The 23,955-nt window shown below is 60.3% G+C and overlaps 2 protein-coding genes and 1 long non-coding RNA gene across 6 annotated transcripts; 1 reads left to right on the top strand and 2 right to left on the bottom strand.

Annotated features, from left to right (window-relative positions):
* Positions 1–109: 109 nt before the first annotated feature.
* Positions 110–6,396, top strand: LOC116669312. Its single transcript, XR_004326678.1, has 2 exons — positions 110–524; positions 4,223–6,396. It is a non-coding gene; the product is annotated as an uncharacterized LOC116669312 (long non-coding RNA).
* Positions 661–1,605, bottom strand: TMEM88 (transmembrane protein 88). The gene is made up of 2 exons (XM_014566924.2): positions 1,349–1,605; positions 661–1,225 (listed from the first exon to the last, which is right to left on the bottom strand). The coding sequence occupies exons 1-2, from the start codon at positions 1,556–1,558 to the stop codon at positions 956–958; spliced, it is 480 nt and encodes a 159-aa protein (XP_014422410.2). The 5' UTR covers positions 1,559–1,605; the 3' UTR covers positions 661–955.
* KDM6B (lysine demethylase 6B) lies at positions 1,853–23,905 on the bottom strand. Of its 4 annotated transcripts, none has more exons than XM_032498707.1 (24): positions 23,752–23,905; positions 16,816–16,932; positions 11,870–11,989; positions 11,450–11,592; positions 11,216–11,357; positions 10,911–11,009; positions 10,591–10,810; positions 10,383–10,475; positions 10,137–10,298; positions 9,858–10,046; positions 9,420–9,764; positions 7,150–9,317; positions 6,917–7,043; positions 6,683–6,788; positions 5,670–5,875; positions 5,484–5,548; positions 5,323–5,394; positions 5,074–5,222; positions 4,811–4,925; positions 4,533–4,720; positions 4,206–4,347; positions 3,540–3,666; positions 3,276–3,446; positions 1,853–3,172 (listed from the first exon to the last, which is right to left on the bottom strand). In XM_032498707.1, the coding sequence occupies exons 5-24, from the start codon at positions 11,350–11,352 to the stop codon at positions 3,149–3,151; spliced, it is 4,905 nt and encodes a 1,634-aa protein (XP_032354598.1). In that variant the 5' UTR covers positions 11,353–11,357; positions 11,450–11,592; positions 11,870–11,989; positions 16,816–16,932; positions 23,752–23,905; the 3' UTR covers positions 1,853–3,148. The 4 variants fall into 4 exon arrangements, with proteins under 4 accessions (XP_032354598.1, XP_032354599.1, XP_032354601.1 ...); XM_032498708.1 differs by lacking the exon at positions 23,752–23,905 and adding an exon at positions 19,545–19,657; XM_032498710.1 differs by lacking the exons at positions 16,816–16,932; positions 23,752–23,905 and adding an exon at positions 14,267–14,286.
* Positions 23,906–23,955: the final 50 nt, after the last annotated feature.

The raw sequence follows: 23,955 nt of genomic DNA, 5'->3' as shown, positions 1-23,955 counted from the left end.
GCACATCTGACCCCTTGAGGACGAGGTTTATCTGAGGTCAGAAGCACTCTGAACCCTCGTTTTACAGCCTGGACGTCCAGAGCTGACAGATGTTCCCTCAGGTTCGGGGTTGGGAATGGAGGACAGGCTGAGCTTCTGACCAACAGGCCTCAGGGTGGGCCCTTCCACCTTCCCTCCCACGCCGCTGCTCCAGAATTGTGGCGGGAGGGGGATGTCATCCTACTCCGGAAGGCCCATTGTTTTTCTCCCCGGCCTGGCAACACCGAGTTCCTCTAAGCTGGGGTCAGAGAACAGGCTCGGGTCCCCAAGGGGAGCAAGACAGGCGACAGAGGCCGGGCCTCTCCACTCTTATTGACGGGGAAGTGACTTTGGTGTCAGGGACAGAGCTCTGAGGTCTGGCCAGGAAGAACGTGCTAATGCGATAAGGGAAGGCCAGGAGGCTGAAGGATGCTCCGGTCTGCGCACTAGAGCCACCCCAACCCCCACCCGCATGTTGTTTCCTGCGCCTGGTCACGGCAGAAATGGTAGTATTACCCTTCTCGATCATAGGATCCCAGAATCGCGTTCAGCTTATTAGTCTTTTATTGATCACTCCTTCCCCTGCAACCTCACCCCCCCACCCCACCCCCCGGCGCATAAATACTAGGAGCTGCACCGGAAAAGGAGGGCACCAAAGCGGTTTAGTGTCCTGTTCACAGGGGAGTTGGGCGGTGGGTGCAGGGTCCAGCCCAGATGTTCAGGATTCAAATATGGGTAGTGAGGGGAAAGCGGGTTTTCCAGGGTGTGGCGAAGTTTCACCAGTTTTGGTTTCACAGATGCTGTTTTGTTCCCCAAGGGGATGCTAGGACCCGTTTGGGGCATAAGTCGGGACAGGGTAGGTCGGGAGACCTTCGGGCTTCAAGTCCTTGGGCCGACAGGCGGTTGTAACAGTTGTTCTTGCTTGGCTCGAGGGTCCTCAGACCCAGACCTTTCCTGATGTTGGAACGGTCTGGGGCCCTGTTGAGGCCCGGGTTTGCCGGGGCTGCGGGGTGCGCTGGCGCCGATAGAGGGCTCGGCTGTAAGGCACGAGGCAGTCGGCCAGGCGGAGGCGCAGGCAGAGGCGGCGGTAGCTGGCCAGGGCAAGGACGAGCAGCGGCACGAGGAGCAGGAATCCAGTGACCAGCAGGGCTGTGAAGCCCGGGTCCCGCAGGTGCGCAGTGCAAGGGGGTGCCTGGGAGCGCAGGAACTGTGGGAGGAGAAGAGGCATGAGGCCCAAGTCAAACAGCCCAGGCCGGGAGAGGTTGTGGCCCACAAGCTCCACCACCACCATCACACACACTCACACGCACACCGCGGGGCGCTCGCTCACCTGGGAGTGGCAGAGGAAGCCAAAGCCTAGCATGGTGACAGCGGGTAGCAGGATGGTTCCCAGCACCAGCGCCAGCAGGAGAAGATTGAAGGCAGCCACCAGCAGATTCTGGGCCGTGACCAGCACAGCGCAGGCCCAGCAGTCCAGGGGGTCCCGGGGCTCTGGGCCGCCGCCGGGAACGGGCCGCTGAGCCCCGGGGACATCCGCCATGGCCCGCCTGCCTCCCTCCCGCCTGGGCTGCGGCCCTTATAGCCCTCTTTCCTGCCCCTCCCCCGGCCCAGCCTCTCCCCACCCCCACCCCCCCTTATCCTGGAATGCGGCTCCAGGATTAGGCACCCCCCACCCCATTCCGAGGAGCGGACCAGCGCTCTGGACATTCCACAGGCGCCTCCAGGGAGGGCCTCACCCTCGCTGGGGTCTGCCCAGTACCTCCCCATCAATCACCCGGCCTTGCGGCCCTCTTCCCCGTACTCCCGCTATCACCAGCACGTTATCAAAACAGAATTTTTTTCTGATTTTATTTTTAATATTAATATTCTCACACAAAAATCACCGAAAATAAGGGTAGGGTTGGGAAGACCCCTCTGCCCCTGGGGCAGAAAGACAGTGCAGTGCGAGGGGGCGGGACTGTAAACTCCCCACCCCTCCGCAGCCCCAGCGTCGAGGAGAAAAAAACCGACAAAACGAAAATAAAGCCCCAGAGAAACTCATCCCGGGGTGTCCCTGCCCCAGTGAGGCCCTGGCCCTGGGCTGTTTCACGCTTAAAAAGAAAAAGGAGGGGTGTGTGAGGGGAAGGTCCGTGTTTTTTAAATTGTCCGGGGCTGGGAAGGACGGGGTTCCTTTTCCTCATAGTTCTTTAAAACTTTAAATTTTTTTATTTTATTTATTTTTTACAAAATACCATTTCAGTTCCCACTTCTTCCCCTACAGTACAGGAGTCGCTCACCCTCAGGCGGGTTGGGGTCGGGTCGGGAGTGGGGGACTGGTCCGAGAAAGTGCAGGACGTAGGGGAGGGGAGCGGGTTTGAGCACCATGAGAACCCGGCTGGAGCCGCGGGCGGGCGGGTAGACGGGCGGAGACCGACGGGCCGGGCCGGGACACACACTGGGGCGCAGGGAGAGCCCGGCGGCGGGCAATCCCTGGAGGGGCGGGCGGGATGGCTTGGGGTTGCGGGAGGTCGGGTTTTCCCAAAAATGAATAAATAGAGGTGAGTGGGACTGTTATAAATTAAAAACCAAAAAAACAAAAAACAAACAAACCCAGAAAATACAAATCATAACCAAGTGAATAAACAGACATGTACAGGGGATCACAGCTAGCATTGGAAGTAAAAAAGGAGGTTCTGGGGGAGGGGTAAAGCCCATAGAAAGAATCTCATTAAAAACCTCGGCTGCCGTAACGTCTATGTACATACACGAGCCGCGTGCATCTGCGCCGGGCGGGCGGGCGGCTGGCAGGCGAGAGGGAACCCGTATGTGACCCCCGCCGCCGCCGGAGCCTGGTCCTTGTGTCTGCTGCTAGAAAGGCCAAAGTCGGTGAGGGGAGGCGCTGATGGGCGAGGGGCTGCCAGCCCCCTCCCTGTCTCCCTTTTTTTTTTTTTTTTTTTTTTTTCCTTTTTTCCTCATTTGTTTAAAAAAAAAAAAATTCTTTTCTTAATAAATTGAGGGAAGCTGCCAATGGGGTGGAAGGGCTGGGGCCGACCCCCTTCCCGGCCAGAGGCGGGACCTAGGTCCAGCCCAGGCATGTGCTGGTGGCCCCGCGGCGCCCTGTGGGCGGGGCGGGCGGGCGGGGCGTCCGGCCTCATCGCGACGTGCTGGCGGGGGCCTGTGGGAGAAAGCGGGCGGGGCTCAGGGGCGCGCGATCGGTCTCCCCTCGGCCCAACCTGGCGCCCCCTCCTGGACCCTGCCCGCCCGCGCCGCGCCCTCACCAGCGTGAAGGCGTCGTAGGCCTGCGCCAGCTCCTCGGTGCGGTACTGCTCCAGCACCACCACGCCCTGCAGGCCGGCGCTACGGCGCCGCGCACAGGCCTCGCAGTGCACTAGGTACGTGTTGCGGCTGCCGTTCTCACTCGTCACGAACAGGATGTTGAACACCTCCACCTGCGGCAAGGAGGAGGCAGTGGTCACAGGGAGGGAGGCCGCAGGCGGATCCCTCCCTCCGGGGAAGCGGGAGAGGGAGAGGGGCCCACTCACGTCGCATTCGTTGCAGTAGTAGGCGGGCTCGTCCTTGACCCGGCCCTGGTAAGCGATTTTCTTCCCGGCCCGCACCAGGCTCTCCCGCTGCACCTGGCAGTGCTTCATGGACTGCAGGAGGCAGAACCTGCGGCGGAAGCGGGGCGAGGGGCGAGGTGGTGGTGAGGCGGGGCGGGGTGCGGTCACATCCCCTCACACATCCCCGTCACAGTTGAAACTTCGTGTGGTTTTTGTCTACTTGGATCACTGGAAAATAAAGTTCCTCACGGCAGGTACCTCATCAACTGCCCCAGCATAGCAGCCCTGCAGGGCATGAGGTAAAGGGTGGAGAGATGGAGGGAGGATGGGGTAGAATCAGAAAGAACAGATCCAGCAATCCCACTCCTGGAATACATCCCGAGGGAGCCTTAATTCAAAAAGATACATGCAACAAGTTTCTACTGTTTAGCACAGGGAACTATATTCAATATTTTGTAGGAACGTATGGTGAAAAAGAATATGAAAATGAATATATGTATATTCATGTATGACTGAAGCATTATGCTGTACAGCAGAAATTGACAAATTGTAAACCGATTATACTTCAATAAATAAATAAATAAGCACACACACAAAAAAGAAAGAATAAGGCGGGCCAGGTCCAGTGGAGATTAACAGGGCTCTCACTTGATCATCTTGAACAGGTCGGGGTCGCTGATTTTGACCGTTCGAGCGACATTCCAGGACACGTGAATCATGGGCACTATGGATTTGACGTTCTTCACCTCGTTCCACTCGTATCGTTCCAGAGCCAGCTGGTACTGATAGGCTGCAGGCCGGAGAGGGTCACGACAGGATTCCCCAACAACCCCAGCCACTTGGGCCCCAGCCCTTAACTTCATGGCTGGCCTGGCACCCTCCAAGTCGGTCTCAAGATGGGGCTCACTCCCAAGGGGCCCTAGCCCCTTGCAGCTGAAAGGCTCATCCCACCATCACCTGGGCCCACCCTCTCACCGGTGAGGGGCCCCACGTTCCATGCGATGTTGTTGCACCAGCCAGTGGCCTGCACCCAGTGCACGGTCCCCGCGTTAATCCACACAAGGTCTCCGGGGCGCTGCACGAAGCGGTACACAGGGATGTTGGAAGCATAGAGGTCATCCAAGATTGGCCACCAGGAACCCGTAAGGTAGTCTACGCCGTGCCTGTGGGGTGGCCACCAAGTCAGATGGAAGTCTGGGGACCCAGGGACAGGACGTGAACGGCTATCTAGCACGGGGGAGGGCGGCGCGCACCGGTCGCAAAAGGCGCTGATGGTCTCCCAGTAGTGCTCATGCACCGCGAACCACTCGCAGTCGCCTGGGCCAATGTTGATGTTGACCGAACAGAAGTTGTTGTTCTCTTGGTGGCCTGCAGGGGGCGATAGAGAACCGCCCGGTTGGCCGAAGCCGAGCCTGCGCTCCGCGACTAGCCCGCCCTTAGGCGCTCATTGGCTGACGGAAGAACGCCGGCAGCAGCCCCGCCCCGCGCGCCCCCCGCGCCCCTGCGACGAGCGCACCTGGCGTTCTACTGCCGGGGACCTTCATGTACAGCTGCACCGTGTTCATGCCCAGGATGGTGTGGCCCACGTGGCTCAGCATATTGCCCGTGGATGTTACCCTCATGAAGGCGGGCAGCTTCAGCAGCTCCTGCAGCTGCGGCTTCCACCTGCGGTGGCGAGGGGACAACACAAATGAGAGGCTACCCCAACTCGACCATCCATCCATCAGCTGTGCTGCCTCAGCTTGCTGGCCTCAGTCCTACTGACCGCTTGGCATCGGAGAGGTCGATGTTGGTGCCAAACTTGATGATGTGATGGTTCTTCGGGTCCGGTGCGCTGCTGCGGTGGGGTGAAATGAAATGCACAGGTTGGTGGAGAAACACCGGGAAGGGAAGAAGTCGGGAAGGGCAGGGGCAAAGCATACTCACCTTGGAGGGGTTCCAGTGGTGCTGTCCGGCTCCTCGGACTCCTCGTCCTCACTCTCCTTCTCCTCCTGCTCAGCCACAGGGGTAGGCAGGCCTGGGTCAGTGACCTTGCAGGAGCCCTCCCACCGCAGCCCTGGCTCCAAGTCCTCTGATCCTGCACCCCTGCCTCTACCCGGTCACGCCTCTCACCTGCAGGGACTCCTGGAAGGATGAGGCCTGGTACTGTGCATACTTGGCAATGGTGGTGTGGGAACGGGAGCTCTCACAGGGCCAGATCTGTCGAGTGCCCGTCAGATCCCAGTTCTCATCTGAGGGCTGCTGCACCTGGGTGCGCACCTCCACCGTGTGCTCACCACTTGCCTCCACCAGCGTCTTGGTGGAGAAGAGGCCCAAGTCTGCAAGGGAAGGCCAAGCAGGGTGTTGGGGCAGGGGCTGAGGGCCAGGGTGAGGCCCCAACTCACCACCTCTTCTTGCTCCCCAAGCTTCTGGTAGGTGGACATGGGCTTCTCAGAGCCCAGACCAGAACAGGCAAGAACCCTGACCCCTCATGAGGCTGGGAGGGTTGGCCCTCCCAGGGCCTGGCCTTCACCGGGATCACCAACCCCTCTTCTCCCACTCTGCTCTGAGCCCCAGCCCCTCCCACAGTCCTCAGGTGTGCATGAGGCCTCAAATGCATGGCATCTGGCTCACAGCAGATGCTTAATGAATGACAATTTAAGTTATTGTATCCAATGAAAGATTTAGTCAAGTGAAAGCTTAGAATGTGCTTCAAATAACTTAGTGGAGGGAAGGGAGAATATGTAAGAAGGGGCTACCAGTATAGAAGAAACAAAATGGATTTTGTATTTCTAGGTGGTTTCCTTTTACTTTTGTATGTGCTGGAAATTTTGCACAATAAAAGGTTGAAAAAGAGAAAGCCCCAAGACAAGAGTCTTCTTGGGTTTTGTACAATCTGTATTCTTCTCATCCTTCAACACCAAGAAAACCAGAAGAGACTCTAACCAGATCCTGAGATACATCCCTACTGCTGGGGACAGATAGGGAGAAAAGCTGACCCATCACTCAGAACACTCCTCAAATACGGCTTGCACATGACGGCAGATAGCTCAGTATAGCCACTGTCCTGGGTCTTCAAGAGTAGAGGCTCTCAAAGCCCCAGATCCTTGCTGCCCTCCCCACACCTTTCTGCCTCCTACACTTACTGAGCCGCAGGGAGCCTGCTAGGCCCCGGATCACGGTGATGGGATTTCGAGGGTCTGTACAGAACTGCAGCAGCACCGGCGAGAAGGCATCCCGTTTGCTCTCCAGCTGAGGGACAAGCGGGAGACAAGGCGGCAGTTAGAGCCCTGTCTCAGGCTCAGGACACCCCAACAGCCCCAATACTGTCTTAGACTCCTCCAACAGGGGCGGGTTCTGAGCACTCACGGCACACATACATAGATGCTGGGTGTAGGCGGGTTGAGTTTTTCCCGGGGCAGCTTCTCCTCAGTGTTGATCTTGGGTTTCACAGACTGGGCAGGGGAAAGGTAGGACTCTCGAAACTTCCCTTTCACCTTGGCATTCCTGGGGAAGGACAGTGAAATGAGGACAGAAATATCAGGGCACTGGGGACAGGGAGCCTCCTGCTGGGCCAGACCAGCAGCCTCACAACTGACAGCCACCAACTCACTTGCTGGCACGCACGACGTCGGCGGCACAGTGGCTGATGGTGAGGTCCGCCATACGCAGTCTCCGCTCTTCCACCTCTGAGGCGATAAACGTCTCCTTGTCACCACTCTCTACCTTGATGAGCCGGATCTTCAGCTCCTTGGGGGGCCCTTCACTAAGTGAGCGCAGCTTCAGCATGTCAGCCCGGCTGACCCCTGGGGGCCCTGGAGCTTCCTCCCGAGCCTTCTTCCCAGGGACAGGGGCTGATGGGGGTGTGGGCTGGGCAGAGGGTGCAGAAGCTGGCGGAGGAGCCGGGGCTGTGGGTGGCTTGGCCTTGGAGGCCCCGCCAAGATCAGGCCGGGCCTTCTCACGACCCTGGATCTCCTCGCTCTGCAGGTCCAGGTTCCCCAGCACCCGGCGGCTCTTTTCTTTGGGGGCCTTGGCCTTGGCCTTGGCCCTGCCTTCTCGGGGCCGGCGACCCACACCGTCCTTACAGGCCCGCCTGTGCCGCCGGTGCTCCTTCTGGTGCTCCTTCTGCCGCCGCTTGCTGCTACCTGGTCCTGGCGCCGCCACCGCCCCACCACTCTCCTCCTTGGCCTGGGCTGTAGGTAGCAGGCGCTCAGTTCTACTGTCCGCTGGGTCTGCCGTGTCCACGGGGTCTGCTGGGTCTGCGGCGCTCCGGCCCACACGCTCCACAAGGGTCTCACAAGCCCGACTTATCTCTTCTAGCACCTCAGACTCAGAGCGAGCAGGGGGCAGAGGCAGGGGTGGGGGCGGCGGGGCGGGGGTCATGGGGCCCGGGGCTGGCTCTTCGCCTGCCCTGCGCTCCCGGGCCCAGGGCCCGCCTGAGGTAGAGAACTGAGATGACGAGGAAGCAGAGGGCTGTGGGGAGCCCTGGGCGCTCGGAGCCGCTGAGGAGGGCGGCGGGGCGGTAGCACCTGATGAGGGACCAGGGGAATACTGAGTGGCGGGCAAGGGCCCAGGCCGGGTAGAAACAGCTGCTCCAGTCCCCCGGTAACAGTACTTCTGTCCTTCCAGCACGGAGGCCAAGGATTTGAGCAGGCTGGCTGGGCTGGCTGGTGGGGGTAGAGGGGGCGGCGGCGGCTGTGGCTGGGGAGGTGGAGGGAACTTGGCTAGAGGTGGCGGTGGTGGTAGGGCTGGTGGTGGCTTCTTCTCCTCTTCCTGGGTGGCCGTGGTGGTGGTGGTGGCAGCAGTGGTGGCTGGGGCTGTGTCAGTGGGGAACGGAGGCTGCAGAGATGCAAAGGGCTCCTTCAGAGGAGGCGGGGGGACCACGCCCGCCTCCTGTTGTTGCTGCTCCTCCTCCTTGCGAATGGATTCGTCCAGCATCTTCATGATGTTGGCCAGCCCATCAGGTAGGATCTTGAATTCAGCTGGCTCCTCAAACTGGTCCTCCAGTGGGGTAGGGGGGAAATCGAAGAGTCGAGGGCCTCGGGCAGGCAGCTCCCCAACCCTGGGCGGCACAGGCTGGGGGGCTTTATTCAGGGGGCCTGGGGATGGCCCCGGCCCCACCTCGGGGGTCTTTGGGAAGGAGACCCTGGGCCGAGGGCTCTCCGGGCGCCTGAAGCTTCCTGAGGTATTTTGGTGGCAGGAGGAGGGAGGGGCTGGAGGAAGGGCAAGAGTCAGGGGTGCAAGAGGTGGGTCCTGGGGGCTCAGTGTTGGGCTGGCGGGTGGGGGAAGGGGGTCCATACTTCTGGCCAGGTAGGGGGCTGGGGGGAAGGACACAGGCCCAGTAGGGCTGCTGCTGTGGCTGCCATTGTTGCCGCTGCTGCTGCTGGTGGTGGTTGGGGGAGTGGGAGGGGTGTGCGAATCCTGAGTGCCCACAGAAAAGCGGGGGGCCGGAGGCCCCAAGAAGCCCTCACGGTGGGGAAGGGGTGGTGGAGGAGGGCGGGGGCGTCCCTCAGCCCCAAAGAAGAGCTCCTCTAAGATCTCTCCATCCTCACGGGCTGCCCGGCAGGCTGGGCTCTTCAGCCAGGCAGGGGGTGGTGGGGGGCGCAAGAGGCGGGGACAGGGGGGTGGAGGAGGTGAGGGGGGACCGGGTGGCAAGGACAGGTGGGGAGTGGCAGCGGGAGCCGCCAGGAACGGTTTCCGACTACTGTGTGCCGAGGGCCCCAGGCGGCCTTGGTGAGAAGAGACCTCCAGCGCAGGAGTTTGGTAATGGTCAGCGCCGGGCTGCAAGTGTAGGATGGGGGTGGTCAGAGGCCTGCTCCAGCCACCCTAGATAGGCTCCACCCATCGGCCCCACTCCACCCTCCACCTGCGGTCGTCACTCACGATGCCTGGGCTCGGCTCCATGCCCCGGAGACCAGTGTTGCTGCTGCTGCTACTGCTGCTGGTGGTGGCGCCGTGGGGGCCAGGGGGCCGGGAAGGGGCGTAAGGCACGCAGGCGGTGGTTGCTGCTGGTGAAACGCTGGAGTCCATCCGCGACCTCTGAACTCTGCTCTCTCTAAGGTCACTTCCGGGGGGACGGGTGGCAGGCGGGCAGCCATGGCTCTCTGCTCCTGGGGGGCGGGGGCCTGGGCCTGGGGGTGCAGCCGGGACCAGCCGGTGGCCAGGGGGGTGTGCGCTGTAGGCTGGAGCTGGGTATGGATACGGGTGAGGCAGCGAGTGCCGCTGCTCCTGTGGGAGAGAAATGAGGACACTGGGTGAGGACCAGAGTACCCAGGGACTTGCAGGTAAGAGGTGAGGGGCCACAGAGAGATAGGTGCTCACCTGGCGCTCTGGGGGTGCTGAACCCTTGCGCTCAGGGCCCCAGGCATCTCCATGCAGGGAACTCCACAGCCCTGGTTTGGTCAGCTGAAATGGAGCGCTGGTGGCTAGGCCAGGCAGAGGTGGGGGTGGTGGGGGTGGGGGTGGTGGTAGTGGTGGCGGAGGCAGCGGCAGCCCTGGGGGAAGGCCAGTCTAGAAGAAAAGAAGGTGTGAGAATCCTACTCCTTGCCCCAGTTCCACTGGCTCACCACTCACTCCTTGCCCGCCCACACACAATCTTACCTGCTCAGAGTTGCAGCCTCTCCTGCGTTTGCCTCCAGGGCTGAGGCCCTCTTCTCCTGAGGGGCCTGCAAGGGCTGCAGGAGGCATAGGCTGCACCACTGGGGGTTCAGCGGCACGCTTCACTGGGGGACCTCCCCGCTTGGCCCCATAGTTCCGCTTGTGCTGAGGACAAAAAGAGGAGAGAGAATGGCACAGCTGCTGACCTGACCAGGCCCTCCTCTCTAGCCCACCCAGCTGCAGCCTCACCTCAAGGTGCAGCAAGTTCCACACTTGCTCCAGAGGGGGCAGGACCTTGGGTCGGTGCTGGCAGGAGCCAGCATGAAAGTTCCAGAGCTGAGCCTGGGGAGGACGGGGAAGGGTGGGTGCAGGGGACAGGGCAGATGCAGACATAAGATGAGGGCACTGAGCCAGACAGAAAACACAATCCTAGCCCCCTATGTCCTGCTCATCCCACCTGCTGTAGTCGGCCAATGCGGGGCCCCAGCTCAACCAAACTTCCTCCATATCGAAGGGCGCTGTGGTAGCAGCGTATGGCCTCTTCACTGTCGTGCTCTGACTCGTACAGCTGCCCAAGCTGCTCCCACAGCCCTGGCTGGGCCGGCTCCCGGAGCAATGCCTGCACACAGCCGTGCAGGGATTCCAGCTTCCCATGGAGGGGTCTTGGGGTGGGTGTCCTACAGAGCAGAAGGGGTGGGGAGGTGGTGAGGCTTGGGGGAACTCTTTCAAGGCCCCAGCCTTACCTCCCATCCCCAACACCTTTCATTCCTTACTCACCCTGGAGCATAATAAGGTTTGTTGGGGTGCCCAGAGCTACTGCCGTGTGAAGGGGGTAGGGGAGCAGAGAGCGGGGGCTGTCCGATGCTGGCAGAACACCTGGAGAGAGAAGGGGTTTGTTAATGTACAGCAAGATGGAACAGCCTTGTCCCTACCTAGGAAGGAGGGGACTTAGGAAGTAAGAGAAAGCAGTTGAGGACTGCCCTGAGGCTCACAGAATGGTAGAAAGTGTCATGACACAGAAATTGAGGAGTATAGGAGATGAGGAGTGCCTAGAGGCAGAGAGAGATGGTCCAAATTCTCACCTGCCTCCAGGCAGCCATGCATTCCGAGGAGGGGGATGGGGCGGGCAGGAGCTCCAGGCCCCAGCACAGCTTAAGCCCCCAAGGGCAAAGGCTTCCCGTGCAGCGCGGGCCCCTGGAGGGTCCACTGCCCGATGCATCCAGCCTGAGTCAAGGAGAAGAGATTATGATCCCACTGAGGACAAAGCCTGAGCTGCCAGTGTACACACAGCCCATCAGGCCCCAGGCTTCCTTTACCAGGTCAGCAGTGGCCCCAGGAGCCCTGGAGATCGGGCACGGCCCCCTGCCCCAGCTCCCTGGGGCGATGGTTCCGCTCCAGCCGCTCTGACAGGAGTCCCCACTTCCCCTAGATGGCCGCCCAGGACCTTTCACAGCCAATTCTACGGAGAGAAGGGGGAAAGGAGTGAGGTGAGCCGGCCAGCACACAGTCGGGGCTGCGGGCTGGGTTGGCCTGGCTGGAGCCCCCACAGGTCTTTCATCTGCGCAGGCATCCCATCCTTGGCTATCCCTAAGGGGCGGCCCACCCAGTCTAGGGAGCCCCTGGAGGCCCAGGAAAGTGGGGGAGTAGGAGGGCTACTCAGTGCGATGTGGTGGCTGCGCTGCCAGGCTTCCAGCCGGGAGCCACCGGGGCCGAGCTAAAACGCCGCGGCCGCTTACCCGGCCTCCGTGGGAGCGTCCTCTCCCGGCGTCGGTGAGCTCCGGAGACCCGGCCAATCACAGGACTTGCTCTCTCCCCAGAAAGCCAATCATCACCCGTGTCTCCGCCTCAGTAACAGCCTGGCCGGGACCAATAGGAGCAAGGTTAGTCTGGCCGCTGCCGGGGGAGGAGGGGCGGCGGAGCCGGTCAGACGGGCTCGGCCCCGGGTGACCCCGACGTGACCCCGCGTCTCCCACCTAGGGTCTCCATCTCGGAGCTGACACTACGGCGGGAGAAGCAAGCGGAGCCCGGGACCCGTGCGGGTGAGGGCGGAGAGTAGCACGCTCGGGCAGGCCTGGGTCATGGAGCTACCCGCAGGTCCCACGAGCCCACAGAACAGCGGGTGGTCCCCGCCAGGCAGCCTGAGACGCCCCCCGCCCCACCGCCGAAGACTGACGAACGGCAGACCAAGGCACAACTCCGACACAGGAGTTGCTCCCCTTCCTCACTTCACCTCACCCAGTGCCTGACCTCCCCACCCCCTAGGAACTGCTTAGGGCTGTCCAGGCACGGCGACTTCTACGGCACCCAAACCCGCCCGCGTTGCGATCTGAGCGCTCTACCCCCCCCATGCCTGACCCCCCTCCCAAACCACGGTCATGCCCCCAAGCTTCATACCCAGTTCCTTCAGCTTCAACACTTCCCCTGGCTCTGTGGGTCTTCAATACCAATCGACCCCCAAAACCAAAACCCCCCTCTAACTCCCCAACTTCTGAGAAGTCGCTCGCCGCGGTCCCGAGTGGCCCCTCTCGCGTGGCTCCCGTATCCTCTATGCCCTTCTCTGCCGGGGCCACGCGGTTCCCCACGGCCCACGTGGCCCCCGCCCCCCAAGGGAGGGGGGATTTCGGGGGTTGCCCGTGACGTGGCTACTTGCGCAGCGGAAGCGGCGTGTGTAAGAGTACGGGGGGGGGGTCCTCCGGGAGGGAGGAGGGCGGGGCCCGCCAGGCGGTGACATCACCCTTGTCCCACTCTCACCGCCCACTCCCTTAAAGAACCCAGAACCCGTTTCACTTCCTCCTTCACGCCCCCCCCCCACCCCTTCCCGTCCGTGCTGGCTCGACCCAGGAGGGGTACAGCGCTCCCCTTCCTGGGAACCTTCCATTTAGCCCCAGTTCTTCCCTTTCGCCTCTCTGGGCCCAGGATTTCGGTCCCTGTGCCTCCTCCTCGCCTACCCGGCCTCCCCGCAGGTAGGAAGCCGGCACTGCTCCCGGGATCGGTCCATTCAGAGTCTAGAGTACAAAGAGCTGCGAGAGGCGAGTATAGAGTACAAAGCGGCGGGGGCGGGGCCAGCGCTCCAGCTGGAGCTAGCGCCGGGCAGGAAGCCGGGGGAGAGTGCGCGACAAGGGGCTGGGGGCGGCTGGAAAGTTCGCCTTCGCCTAGAGAAGTCTGCTCCGTGGGGAAATTTCCACCCAGCCCACAAGGGCAGGCAGGTTTCTGGTGAAAACAGTCCTCCCTCCGCAGGGCAAGGTCGTCTGTTCGCACGCAAGCGCTTGGACCCTAAAGGTCCCAGAGTGCCACTCCCCGGCGAGCCCTGGTAGGCTCTTGGACTCTGCGGACCCTCTCCGCAGTTCACGCGGAGTTTCGGTCTGAACTCTCCTCATCAGGCAGCCTTTCTGTCAGCCACCAAGCCTTGGGACAAGTACAGAGGCGCTTAACTGCAGTTGAGCATAGCCCTGGCCAGCTGCCCCCACCTAAGTCCCGGGACCCATGGACATGGGAAACCGGGGAACCGGGGATCCAGACATCAGAGGGACAGATCCCCGCTTGGGAAGTGGTCCCGAAAGCGCTGCCAGTTACCAGGAAATGCAGCTTCCCCTTCTGCGATGATGACACTTCCCCTCACCACTTCCCCTTTCCCACGGGGAACTGACTCAGCTTTCCCTAAACCAGCGAGTCCCGTCCTCCAGCCCCTTTCCACCTCTATCCACAAACCCCCACGCCGGTACTCGGAATACAGCAGCCCTCATTTGAGGACAAAACTTCCTGTACACTAAACACACACTCACTCTCGCCAACCACCTCGGATCCTTATCCCCACTCGGGACCCAGGCGCCTGACTCCCCATCCGCCTCCAGTACAAAGCCCTCCCTCGGGGTCTGATTCAGACTTGGGGTGGGGGAGCGTGAGTCACTCAGAAAACCTTCCCCTATTCCCACTGACTCAGCCCCCGCCTCCCTGAACACACACAGACACATACAGAGGCAGACACAACTCAGCCCACACACCGCTCCCCACCGGTCCCGCGGAATTTCCCCTCTCGTCTTCCCCCACGACGGCCCCTCCCCGCGCCCGGCAGCCCCGACTGGGCTCACACCTGTTCCCCAAGCGCCGGCAGCCGGCTGGCGGTCCACTCTCACCTCCACTCTCGCTTTGGGGCAGGAATAGTCCTCCCCAAATGCCGGTGTCCGTACTAACCAGGGGGAAGGGACAATCACCGGCAGGCACAAAGACGGACACCCACCGACTCCTCGAAGACAGATGAGAGACAGACGTACGCGGCCAAAGCCAGGCTGAAAGGACAGTATACTTCTGGGGCAGGCATTCCAGCCTCTCCTGTCGGACCCACGGTCCTGGGAGTCAGCAGCTCTGAAAGGGTTAATTCCTCTCCTGTCGAGGCCACGCCCTCTCCATCCGGGCACTCCCGGCTGAGCCCAGCTCCGCCCACTCCATCCGGGCTCTGGAGTCCGGGACTTTAACCGACCCCCTCCCCCTTGAGCCCCGAGAGAGACCCACTCTATCAATCACACCCACTTAACTCTCTCCCGGCTTGAGGCCCGAGAAGCCCCTCCACGCACCGCTCCCGCCGCGCGGGGTAAGGGGTCAGACGTGCGCACGCAGACTCACAAGCCGGCCAAAGACAGGACCCCGCAGAAAGGGTGTTCCCCAGCAGGCAGTCAGTAGGCATGCGGCACGCGCACGGAGATGGGGCCGACCCGGGAACCCGGCGGCATCCCGCTCCCCGCCAGGCCCCATTCTGCCTGGTGGAAGCGAGGGGTTACAGGCTCGCTTACCTGGGGGAGGGGGAGGCGGAGGGGAGGGCTGCCGGCTGGGGCTCCACTGTGACTCAGACACCCCGGGCAGGCCGCCCGCTCGGGATTCCCTTCCTCAGCCTTCCCTCGCTGCTGGCCCCTCCCCGCTCCCCACCGAGGAGTGACAGTGCCGGCCCCGGCCCGCTGTGTGTCACTGTGGGCCTTGTGTCTGCCTCTGACTGGACCGCTGTGTTCACCAGTCTGTCTGACAAGATCGGCTGTGTGTGGGTCCCGGTGTCTGTCTCCGTGTGCACCTGCATATCTGCTCATCTTGTCTCCTTCAGTGCCTGTGTCTGACGCGTTCCTGTCATTATGCCTGTCTACATGACTCCGAGGGGCTGTCTCTGTCTGTGTGTCTGCCTGGCTCCTGTCTCGGTCTTTTGTCTGGGGCTGCCTCTGCATCACTTGCGTGATCACGTGTGTCTCTGCACATGCCCTTGTGTTTGCCTTCATGTTCCTGAACAGAGTCAGGGAAACACTGGAACAGGCTGACCCTGCTGACTCCTCGCCTCACTCCCCTGAATCCTGACATCTTACTTGATCAGTGATCCTTCTGTTTGAGTCAAGTATTTGGGGGTCTGTCCACCTTAAGTTCTGTCCTATTCCTCAACATCCTTGCTTATCCTCACAGCTCCCTGTGGCTCCCATTGTGATGATAATTGGTAACATTTAGTGAATACTTATTACATGCCAGGTACTGTGTTAAGCACTTTATATACATTTGTAAACTCCTCTCCAAAACCTGACCTAGGAAGTACTTTTATTACCCCATTTTACAGATGAGGAAATTGAGGCACAGAGAGGTTATATAACCTGGTCAATGTCATTCTTCTAGAGGAAGACCTAGGTTTCTTTCCAGAGCCTCATTCTTATCACTTGTCTATAATAGCCTTGTTTATTCTCTGTTGATTCTTTCCTCACAGGACATTTCCTGAGTCAGTCTGCCCCTCAGATCTACCCCACCTTACCATCCCAAATGTCTCTCATCCTCTAGAAAAGGTGTGGGTAGGTGGCTGGGCAGCACATCTCAGAAGCCATTGGTTTCTTGGCCTTGAAGCTCATTCAGTCAACACATTCATTCAGCTCAATTCCACTGAGGTACCCCAGTGTGCAAACCATCTTGCCAAATTGTGAGAGATACATAGAAGAACAGTCCCACTCAAGAACTTGGTGAGCAGTGGAGAAGAGCAACATGCACTCAGAGAACTTAAGTTCCTGGCTTAGGTTCTCTTTCCTACAGGAGAATGGGGAATGTAGCAGGGCCTTAGGCAGAGAATTGGCAGCAAGAGAGAGGGAAGCAGAAGACGAGTAAGATTTAGGGCATAGGGGGCAAGCGCTGTGGTGCTGTGGTGCAGTGGAGGGAGAAAGAAACCAAATGGGATCTGGAAGAAAAGGTGGGGGGGGGGTGCTAAGATTGCCATAGCAACAGCAGGTTTTTGTGACAGTGGTCTCCAGTATCTCTCCAAATCAATTTCCAATCACCTTCCATAAAAGCTAGGCTGTTCAACAACTCTTACAGGGGCTAACCCCTCTCACTTGCCAAGAAAAATTTCTCCAGGGTATCTCATCTCTACTTTCCAGCTCACAAACCCTAGCTTAATTCAATTCAGTAAGCAACTGAGTTGTAGCACTGGGGGGAAAAGATTTTTTGGTGGTAGTAGAGAGGCTGGTGAAGTACAGGGATGAACCATTCATAGGCAACAGAGGGGAGCTCCATAAATGAGGAAGGCTGAACCACCCAAGCACCACATGGTAGGGGGTGCTCTGAGTTGGACTGGACCATTCTGGGGAGTAGGCATGATCTAGATCATACCAGTCCTTCATGCATGTGGTGCAGAGTTGGACTGTTGGGGGTAGTGGTGAGGGGTAGGACTTACCAGATGGAGTTTGGTGTGCCCTGTCTCATTGGAACCAGTGCCCCAGCAATGGGGTGCAGCAGACCACAGTGGGTGGGGTGGGTGGTTCTACGGGGCTGGCATGGTGCCTGGGGGAACCTAAAAGAAAAAAGCCAGTTAGAGGTAGGGTCTCCCAGGCCAGAGAATTTTTCTGTGACCCCTGTTCCCTTACTGAGGAGAAACCTGGCTCTGGCGGTCAGATGGGATGGGAGATAATCTGTTTCCATGGCAACCAGGAAAAGCTATCCTTAAAGTGGTCTTCCAGCCTTCCCCTTTAGGAAGCATCCTGGACCAGGGAGTGAGGGGAGCATGCTATAGCATCTGCATAACCCAGCATCATGGTGGACACCCAACCCATGGTCCTTCTTCTGACTGGACCCTCCTGCTGAGAGTCCCTGGCCCCAGAGTAGCCCCAACTGCCTTTCCTCTGACATCTGCATCCAAGTCAGCTTCAGTCCTGGCCTCAGGCACACAGATCCTCTTCCTTCAGCTCTGCCTCCTCCCTAGCCTTATCAAGACACCAGTCAACCCCACCCTCTGGACTCTGCCCCCTCTCCTTCCCCCAGGCGGGTGTAGGCAGGTCTTGGCGAGCAGCACAGGTGGTCAGACTAGATGATCAGGCCCAGCAGGGAGGAACCTTCCTTCTCGCAAGGACTGTGACTCTGGGCCTGGGTCTAGAAGTGGCCTCTGCTGCAAGCCTCTCATCCATCCACCCACCCCTCAAGGCCATATCCTGTTTCCCCATCACCTCCTTCCTCTATGTGTCCCAAGAAGGCCCACTGCCTCCCCTCCTAACTCAGAGACAAGAAGCTATGTGTCTAGGTCCAGGGCCAAGAACCAGGTGTCCATAGAGGGGTGAGACCTAAGTCTCCCCTCACCTCAAACTCACTCCTCAGGGACCTATGTTTTCTGCTCCCTTAGCCACAGTTCTCTGCCCTTAAGACCAAGACACTTTGGTTCCCAGTCTACCCTCTTTACACCCTGGCCCTCCAACCCCCATCCTTCCCCCTGCCCCAGAGACTCAGGCCTCCAGCCCCCAGCCTCCATGATGCAATGTGCTGCAAACTGCTGCAGCTGCTGATGACACTGCCCCCAGGGAGGTGCTATTTCTGACCCATGCAAGGCCCCTCACCTGGCCAGGGTAGTGGTCTGCTGCAGGCTAGGGAAGCCAGGCAGGCAAGGTCCTTCTGCTGGAGAAGGGAGTTTGAGGCTGGAACCTCCAGAAGAGGGATGCTCAGAACATGAGACCAGGGGGTGAGTGAGTGACTGTGTGTGTGTGTGTGTGTGTGTGAATGTAGACCAGGGGGTGAGTGAGTGTGTGTGTGTGTGTTTGTATGTGTGTGAAGTCTGTAGCATTTGTGTATGTGGTTGTGTTGGGGAAGAAGGGGATGCTGGGGAGGGTCTAGCCTAGAGAGAGGGAAGTGGCAGGCCTTTGGACAGACCAAGAGGAGTGAGGGTTAGCCAAGGGGGTCAGAGGGGTGTGTATGGGGTGTCTGGATACCAGGGTGGGGGAGGGGCTAGCAGCCATTTAAAGGGCCAGCCCCAGAGCTTTAATCCCTCACCAGCCCTGGCCCCAAGCCGGAGGCTGTAATTCATCTGTCCAACAGCTGGGGTGGGTGTGTGTGTGGGGGGGGGGCATGTGGACGGGAAGGGGGAGCTGGGGGAGGGGCTGGGGCTTTCTTGTGCACAGAGCCAAACAACAAAAGGGGAAGCTGAAAAGCCAGCTCCCATGTGCCCAGTCCAGGCTGCTGACCTGCAGACCTGCAGACCTGCAGACCTGCCTTTGGCCCCCACCTGGCGGCTGACAGACTCCATAGTTTAGACTCAAGGATTCTTGGCCAAGGAGTCCATGACCCTAAAGGTGGGGCCCTGGAGAAGGCCCAGACTGACTGACCCCCAGGCGAGCTGTCACCCCTCCTCACAGGCCCCAGCTGCAGCACTGTCCCAGACCTCGCCGGCCCCACAACAGATTCGGCCTCAAATGCCCTGCTCACCAGGCAAGCCTCCCCAGACATGGCCTGCCGGCTCCCCCTCCCGCTGTCGCAGGGTGGCAGTGGCCACACCAAGGCTGTCCCTTTAAATCATTACCACCCCTGATTGTGTGGACGAACAGAGGGCCCTGCCCCCCCAAGCAGGCGGCTTGCCACCTCCCCCCCACGAGTCCCCAGAAATGTGAGGGCCATTTAAAGGGACAACAGAGGCAGCCGGGTCTCTAACCGCCCCCGCCCCCACCCCACACACATTCACAGCCCCTTTCCACCCCGCGACACACAGCCCCCTGCCCCTCCAGAGGGCCCCCCAAATTCCGGTTCTCTCCACACCCCTAGAGACTGCTAGGAGAAAGGGGGCCAGAGTTGGGGGGCGGGGAACTGGGGGAGCGAGAAAAGGACAGGGACTCCCTCCTTCCTCGGAGCCCCAGGGGACAGGTCGCAAGGAAAGCAAAGCCTGGAGAAGCAGCGAGACAGAGCCCCGAAAGGTGCCGCGGGCAGACCTGGGGCGCACAGGCTGTCGGGCGAGGGGAAGGGAGTCGGGCTGCACGAGACGGCGGCGCGACCAGCGGGCAACCAGCCCAAGTCGGGGAGATGGAACAAGGAGGGCCGGGGAAAAGAGGCAAGGCCGGGGGGAATGGGGAGACGGAACCGGGGAAAGGGGTCATCCGGGAGGGTGTGAAGGAAAATCCGAGAGGGGAGGGCGAGCCAGGCCGGGGTTACCTGCTGGGTGTCTGTCCCCCGGCGGTGCCCCCGGAGTCCGGGTAGGGAGGGGGGGAGCAGCAGGGGGGGGAGTGGGGGCTGGGGGGGCGGGGGAGACGGTCCCTCCTCTGCCTCCTGGGCCTGCCCCGGCGCTTGCAGCCTCTGCCTCCCTCCCTCCTCCTCCCCGTCCCTGAGTCCCGGAGTCAAACAAAGAACTGTAGCAGGCTCTCCCCAACCCCCTCCCTCCTCCTCCTCCTCCTCCTCCTCCTCCACCTCCTCCTCCCCTCCCTCCCTCCCCACCAGCAGGCTCCCTCCTCCTCCCTTCCGGTCTCTTCCTTTAACTACTCGCCCCCCCCAACCCCCAGCACTAGTCTCTCTACCCACCCACCCGAACCTTTTACACACCCCTCAGCCGAGCTCTGTCCCCGCAGAGGAAACTGTGGAGTGCCTTTGCAAAATTGAAGGCTCCAGAGAACACGGGAGGGGACTAGGGGCTTGCTCAAAAATCAAGAACCACAATACAATTATTTTATTTTCACAGCCAGAGAAATAGTCTTAGCTGTTTCTTTTCCAAGACGGGAAAAAAAAAATCCCAGAGAGAGCAATACAAATCTGACTAAAAGCCTTCATCAAATAAAGTGCACAATGCAGTGGAAGCTAATCCCCAACCCCCTCCCCGCCACTGGCCAAATTAACACAAACTCTCCACTCCTCCCTGATGAACTCCTATGGTCCCGGCCAGTTTCTTGAAGCAGGCCTACCAACTATAATAAAATAACTAATAGCTTTTAACAATAATAAGCATACCGTAACAAGCATTCATTCAGTGTTTGTTTTGTGCCAGGCACTGTGCTAAGTGCTTTGCCTAAATTATCTCATTTTTTCCTCTATCAACTGCCTAGAAAGTAGGTATTGATATTTAAATTTTCAAGATGAAGAATATGAGGCTCAAAGAGGTGGTGACCTTTCCAAGTCCCTGTAGCCACGGAGTGACATAGCTGGGAATGAAATCCAAGTCTGATCTGACAGCCCAAGCCCTAAGGTACATAAAAAGGGAAACCAATGTTTTCCAATACCATAACCAACCCCAAGACTCAATAGAGAAGAGCAGCCGTAACTATCAACTGAGTCCCCCTCCTTCAAGAGAGAGATCCACCTACACAGAATAAAGACCCATTACTTTTCAGCCTAATAGTTTCTTGACTCTTTTCCTCACTGCTGGTGGTGGGGGTGTGGTGCCATTGATTAAGGTCAGGGCTGAGCTGGTATCCAGGGAGTCCGCCATACCACACACAGCTCTTCTCTAGGGGTAGCTATCTTGAAACCACTCCCAGTTCAACTCAAAACGGGGCAGGGGCAATCGGACACTTGGCAATGCAGCAGGTGGAAAAGTAAAGACTGCTGGGAGGCTCTTTCCAGGGGGAAGAGGGCTTGGAGGGAAAGTTCTTCCATGCCAATCTAAGGAAAAGTGACCCAGGGTCCTCTAAGCCCAGCAAAGGGGCAAAGTCTTTCCACCAGGACACACCCTTGCCCCTCCCTCTCACAAAACTCCAGGCCAGGGTTTCCCACCTGCAGGACGCTGAGGCCAAAGAAGGGGGTGGGGGGGAAGATGGCACGGGGCTGCAACTGGACTCGGGGCAGAGGTGGGAGGGGGTGCGAGGGGCCAGAATGGAAAGGGGAGGAGGCCTCATTGCCTGGCAACTATCCCGGGGCACGTGCATTGGTGACATCATCCCAAGCCACCCTTAACACAGACCTTTGACCCCGAGGGGTGGAGAGGGGCTGCTGGCTAAGCTTCCTGGGAAATAGCCTTAGGAATTCTGGGAACCGAGAAAAAAGAGGAAGGAAGGAACCCAGGCGTCCCGCCCGTATCTTTTGCCCCCAATGCGGCTCCAATCTCAGGGACTCGCCTCTTGGCTCCGCCTCTCCGCCTCCAGCCCTGACCTCCCAACCCATATTTCTGACGGAGTCCCGACACGCCTCTCAGATACTGTGCCTTCTCTCTCCCGGGCGAGATCTCGGGTTGGGGGCGGAAGGTGGGGGACGGGGGCACTAGGTCCCGCAGGGCTCCGTCTCTCACCGGCGGGATCCCCTGTGCCCCAGCCGGCCGCCAGCCGGAATCTGTCTGGGTCCCAACTCTCCTGCCCCTCCCCGCGCCGTTCCAGGGCGGAGTCTGCGGAGTTGAAATCAGGACACGGCAAGAGGAAGAGTTATATAACTGGGAGAAGCCAAGAAGGACGAGTGGAGACCGGGAGAGACAGTCCGAAAGGAGCCGAGGGAGGTGCAAAGAGCACCAGAGCGAGTGGGGAAGAAACGTTAGGGATGGGAAGGATTTTGGTGCACGTCAAAGAGGAGGAATTCACGCGAAGACGGCGCGTGATGGTCTGGGAAGAGTCACCTGGGCCGTCTGGGGCTTCCCCGCAGCGCCCTCCCCCGCCACCAACAGCAGCTAGGGCCGAGCGAGTGAAGCCTCGGGAAGGGGCGCTGATACTCGTTCCGTTCCTCTTGGGGAGGCAACCTAAGCCAGAGCCCGGGAAGGCAGCAGCTGAGCATATGGGGCCGGAAACCACAGCTCCGCCCAGCCCACCTGGGAGAGTGGGGCGCCAGCTGGGGGTTGGTGGGGAACAGGTAGCTGGCCCCTCCCACACCAGGCTAAGCATTAACTGCTCGAGACCCTGAGAAAGAGGGCTAGCGGACCCAGACGTCTGGGTCCCCAGGGGCTGAGAGCAGCCCAGGACTAGCTTGCGATCAGAGACTCTAGATGGGGGTGGGGGGCGAGCGCCGACTTGCTGCGCAGGCGCAGGGGGCTACTCGGGCGCGTGCGGCAGAGGGAGGAGGGTGGGCGCGAGCGTGTGGGAGTGCACGTGCGGGTCCCGGGCAGCTACCCCCTCCCCGCCTCCACCTCTTTCCCTCCCCTCTCCCTCTTCCTGTGGCTCTACGATGCCTCCTCCACATTGGCTGCCAAGGCCCTGATGTCAGGGGCAGCCGCTGGAGCGGATTGGACGGACGCGAGAGTTCGGGAATCCGGCTCCGAGTCTAGCTCTCCAGTTACTCTGGCAACAAGGCAAGCAACCCCCGGGAGGGAAGGGGAGCGAAGCGGAGCTCAGCGCCTCTCCTGGGTCCCCGCCTCCCTCCGGACTACCGCGCCGCGTCCGTTTCAGGGGCAGCGCTGCTCGCTACTCCCCTCCCTCCAGGGTTCTCCCTGACTCGAGAACCAGGAGACCTGCCCTCGACATTCTCCGCAGTCTCCCAGCCCCCCACTCTGGCCAACTCCCTTCCCAAGTCACGGCCACAAGCCGCAGCAGACAGGAAGCGAATCTGCGTTGCTTAGTAACCTGCCCGCGTGCCCCCTCCCCAATATTTACCTCAGCTCGGGGAGGCGGAGGCTGAGCCCCGACCCCCTCCCCCTTCCCTGCCCTTCGCCCTCCCGCCCACAATTTCCTGTGAGGGGAGCCGAGATAACAGGAAGTCAAATGGGCACCTTAGCCCACCTTTCCGTCTGGCCAGGGCGGGGGGCTTCGGCTGCTTTCAAGACCACATCCCCCACCCAGGACCCTGAGTTGCGCTGTGCGTCTCGCTTTCGCCATCTCGTGGCTACGTTGGGACGGTTCAGCCAGGAAGGGCCCAAGCCGGGTGAGGGATGGGAACAGATGAGAGTGGGGGCTGGACCGGGGACTAGCGGGGTGAGGCCGAGCGCAGTAAAGTGAGGTGCGGCGGAAAGGATGCAGGCGAAAGCAACCACTGGGAGGCTATCGGGACTCTTGATGTGAGGGGCAGGGCTGAGACTTACACACCTCACCCGTGGGAAGAACTGGAGGGAGGCTTGAAGTGGCCCCGGGACCGGAGACACATCCCTGCCTCACCACACCCGACCTCAAGAGGATATCGCACTGCCCTATCTGCAAACCCTGACCTTTAGTCCTGCCCTTCAGTTAGGGACCGTCCCGCCCTAGTGTCGGGAAGGGGAATCCCAGCCCAAGAGGGACGGGGAGTCCTTTCAGGCCTCTCTCGACATCCGGAACCCATGTGCCACCCACAGCTCTTCCCTCGCCTCCACCCTGATCTTTTCTAGGGGACCCAGATGTCCTGCGCCCCAGTCTCCTTCCCAGTGCCTTTCGCGAGACCCGAAGCCCATCCCCAGCTCTACCCTTCCTGCGACTCAAGCGTCCCGCCCCCTTGCACGGAGATGCTTTTCCTCTTTCCAGACGCCCTCGCGGCTCCCCGTTACCTGCTTCTGGGGTGTCCCAGGTGTTCAGGCTCCCCAAGGTCGTCCAGGGGGTCGAGCGGCCCCCCCCTCTCCCAGGCCGGGGCTGGGGGGGCCGCTCCGCCCCGTGGCGCAGTTGGATTTTCCAACACAAACACCGCCCCCCAGCCCCGCTCTCCAGCCCCGCCCCCTTCTCATGGTCCCGCCCCTTCTCGCGCCAATGTCCCT

Source organism: Camelus ferus, chromosome 16 (genome assembly GCF_009834535.1).
Source record: "Camelus ferus isolate YT-003-E chromosome 16, BCGSAC_Cfer_1.0, whole genome shotgun sequence".
NCBI classification, from domain to species: domain Eukaryota; kingdom Metazoa; phylum Chordata; class Mammalia; order Artiodactyla; family Camelidae; genus Camelus; species Camelus ferus.
The sequence above is the reverse complement of the archived record's forward strand: the minus strand, read 5'-3'. Positions and strand labels throughout refer to the sequence as shown.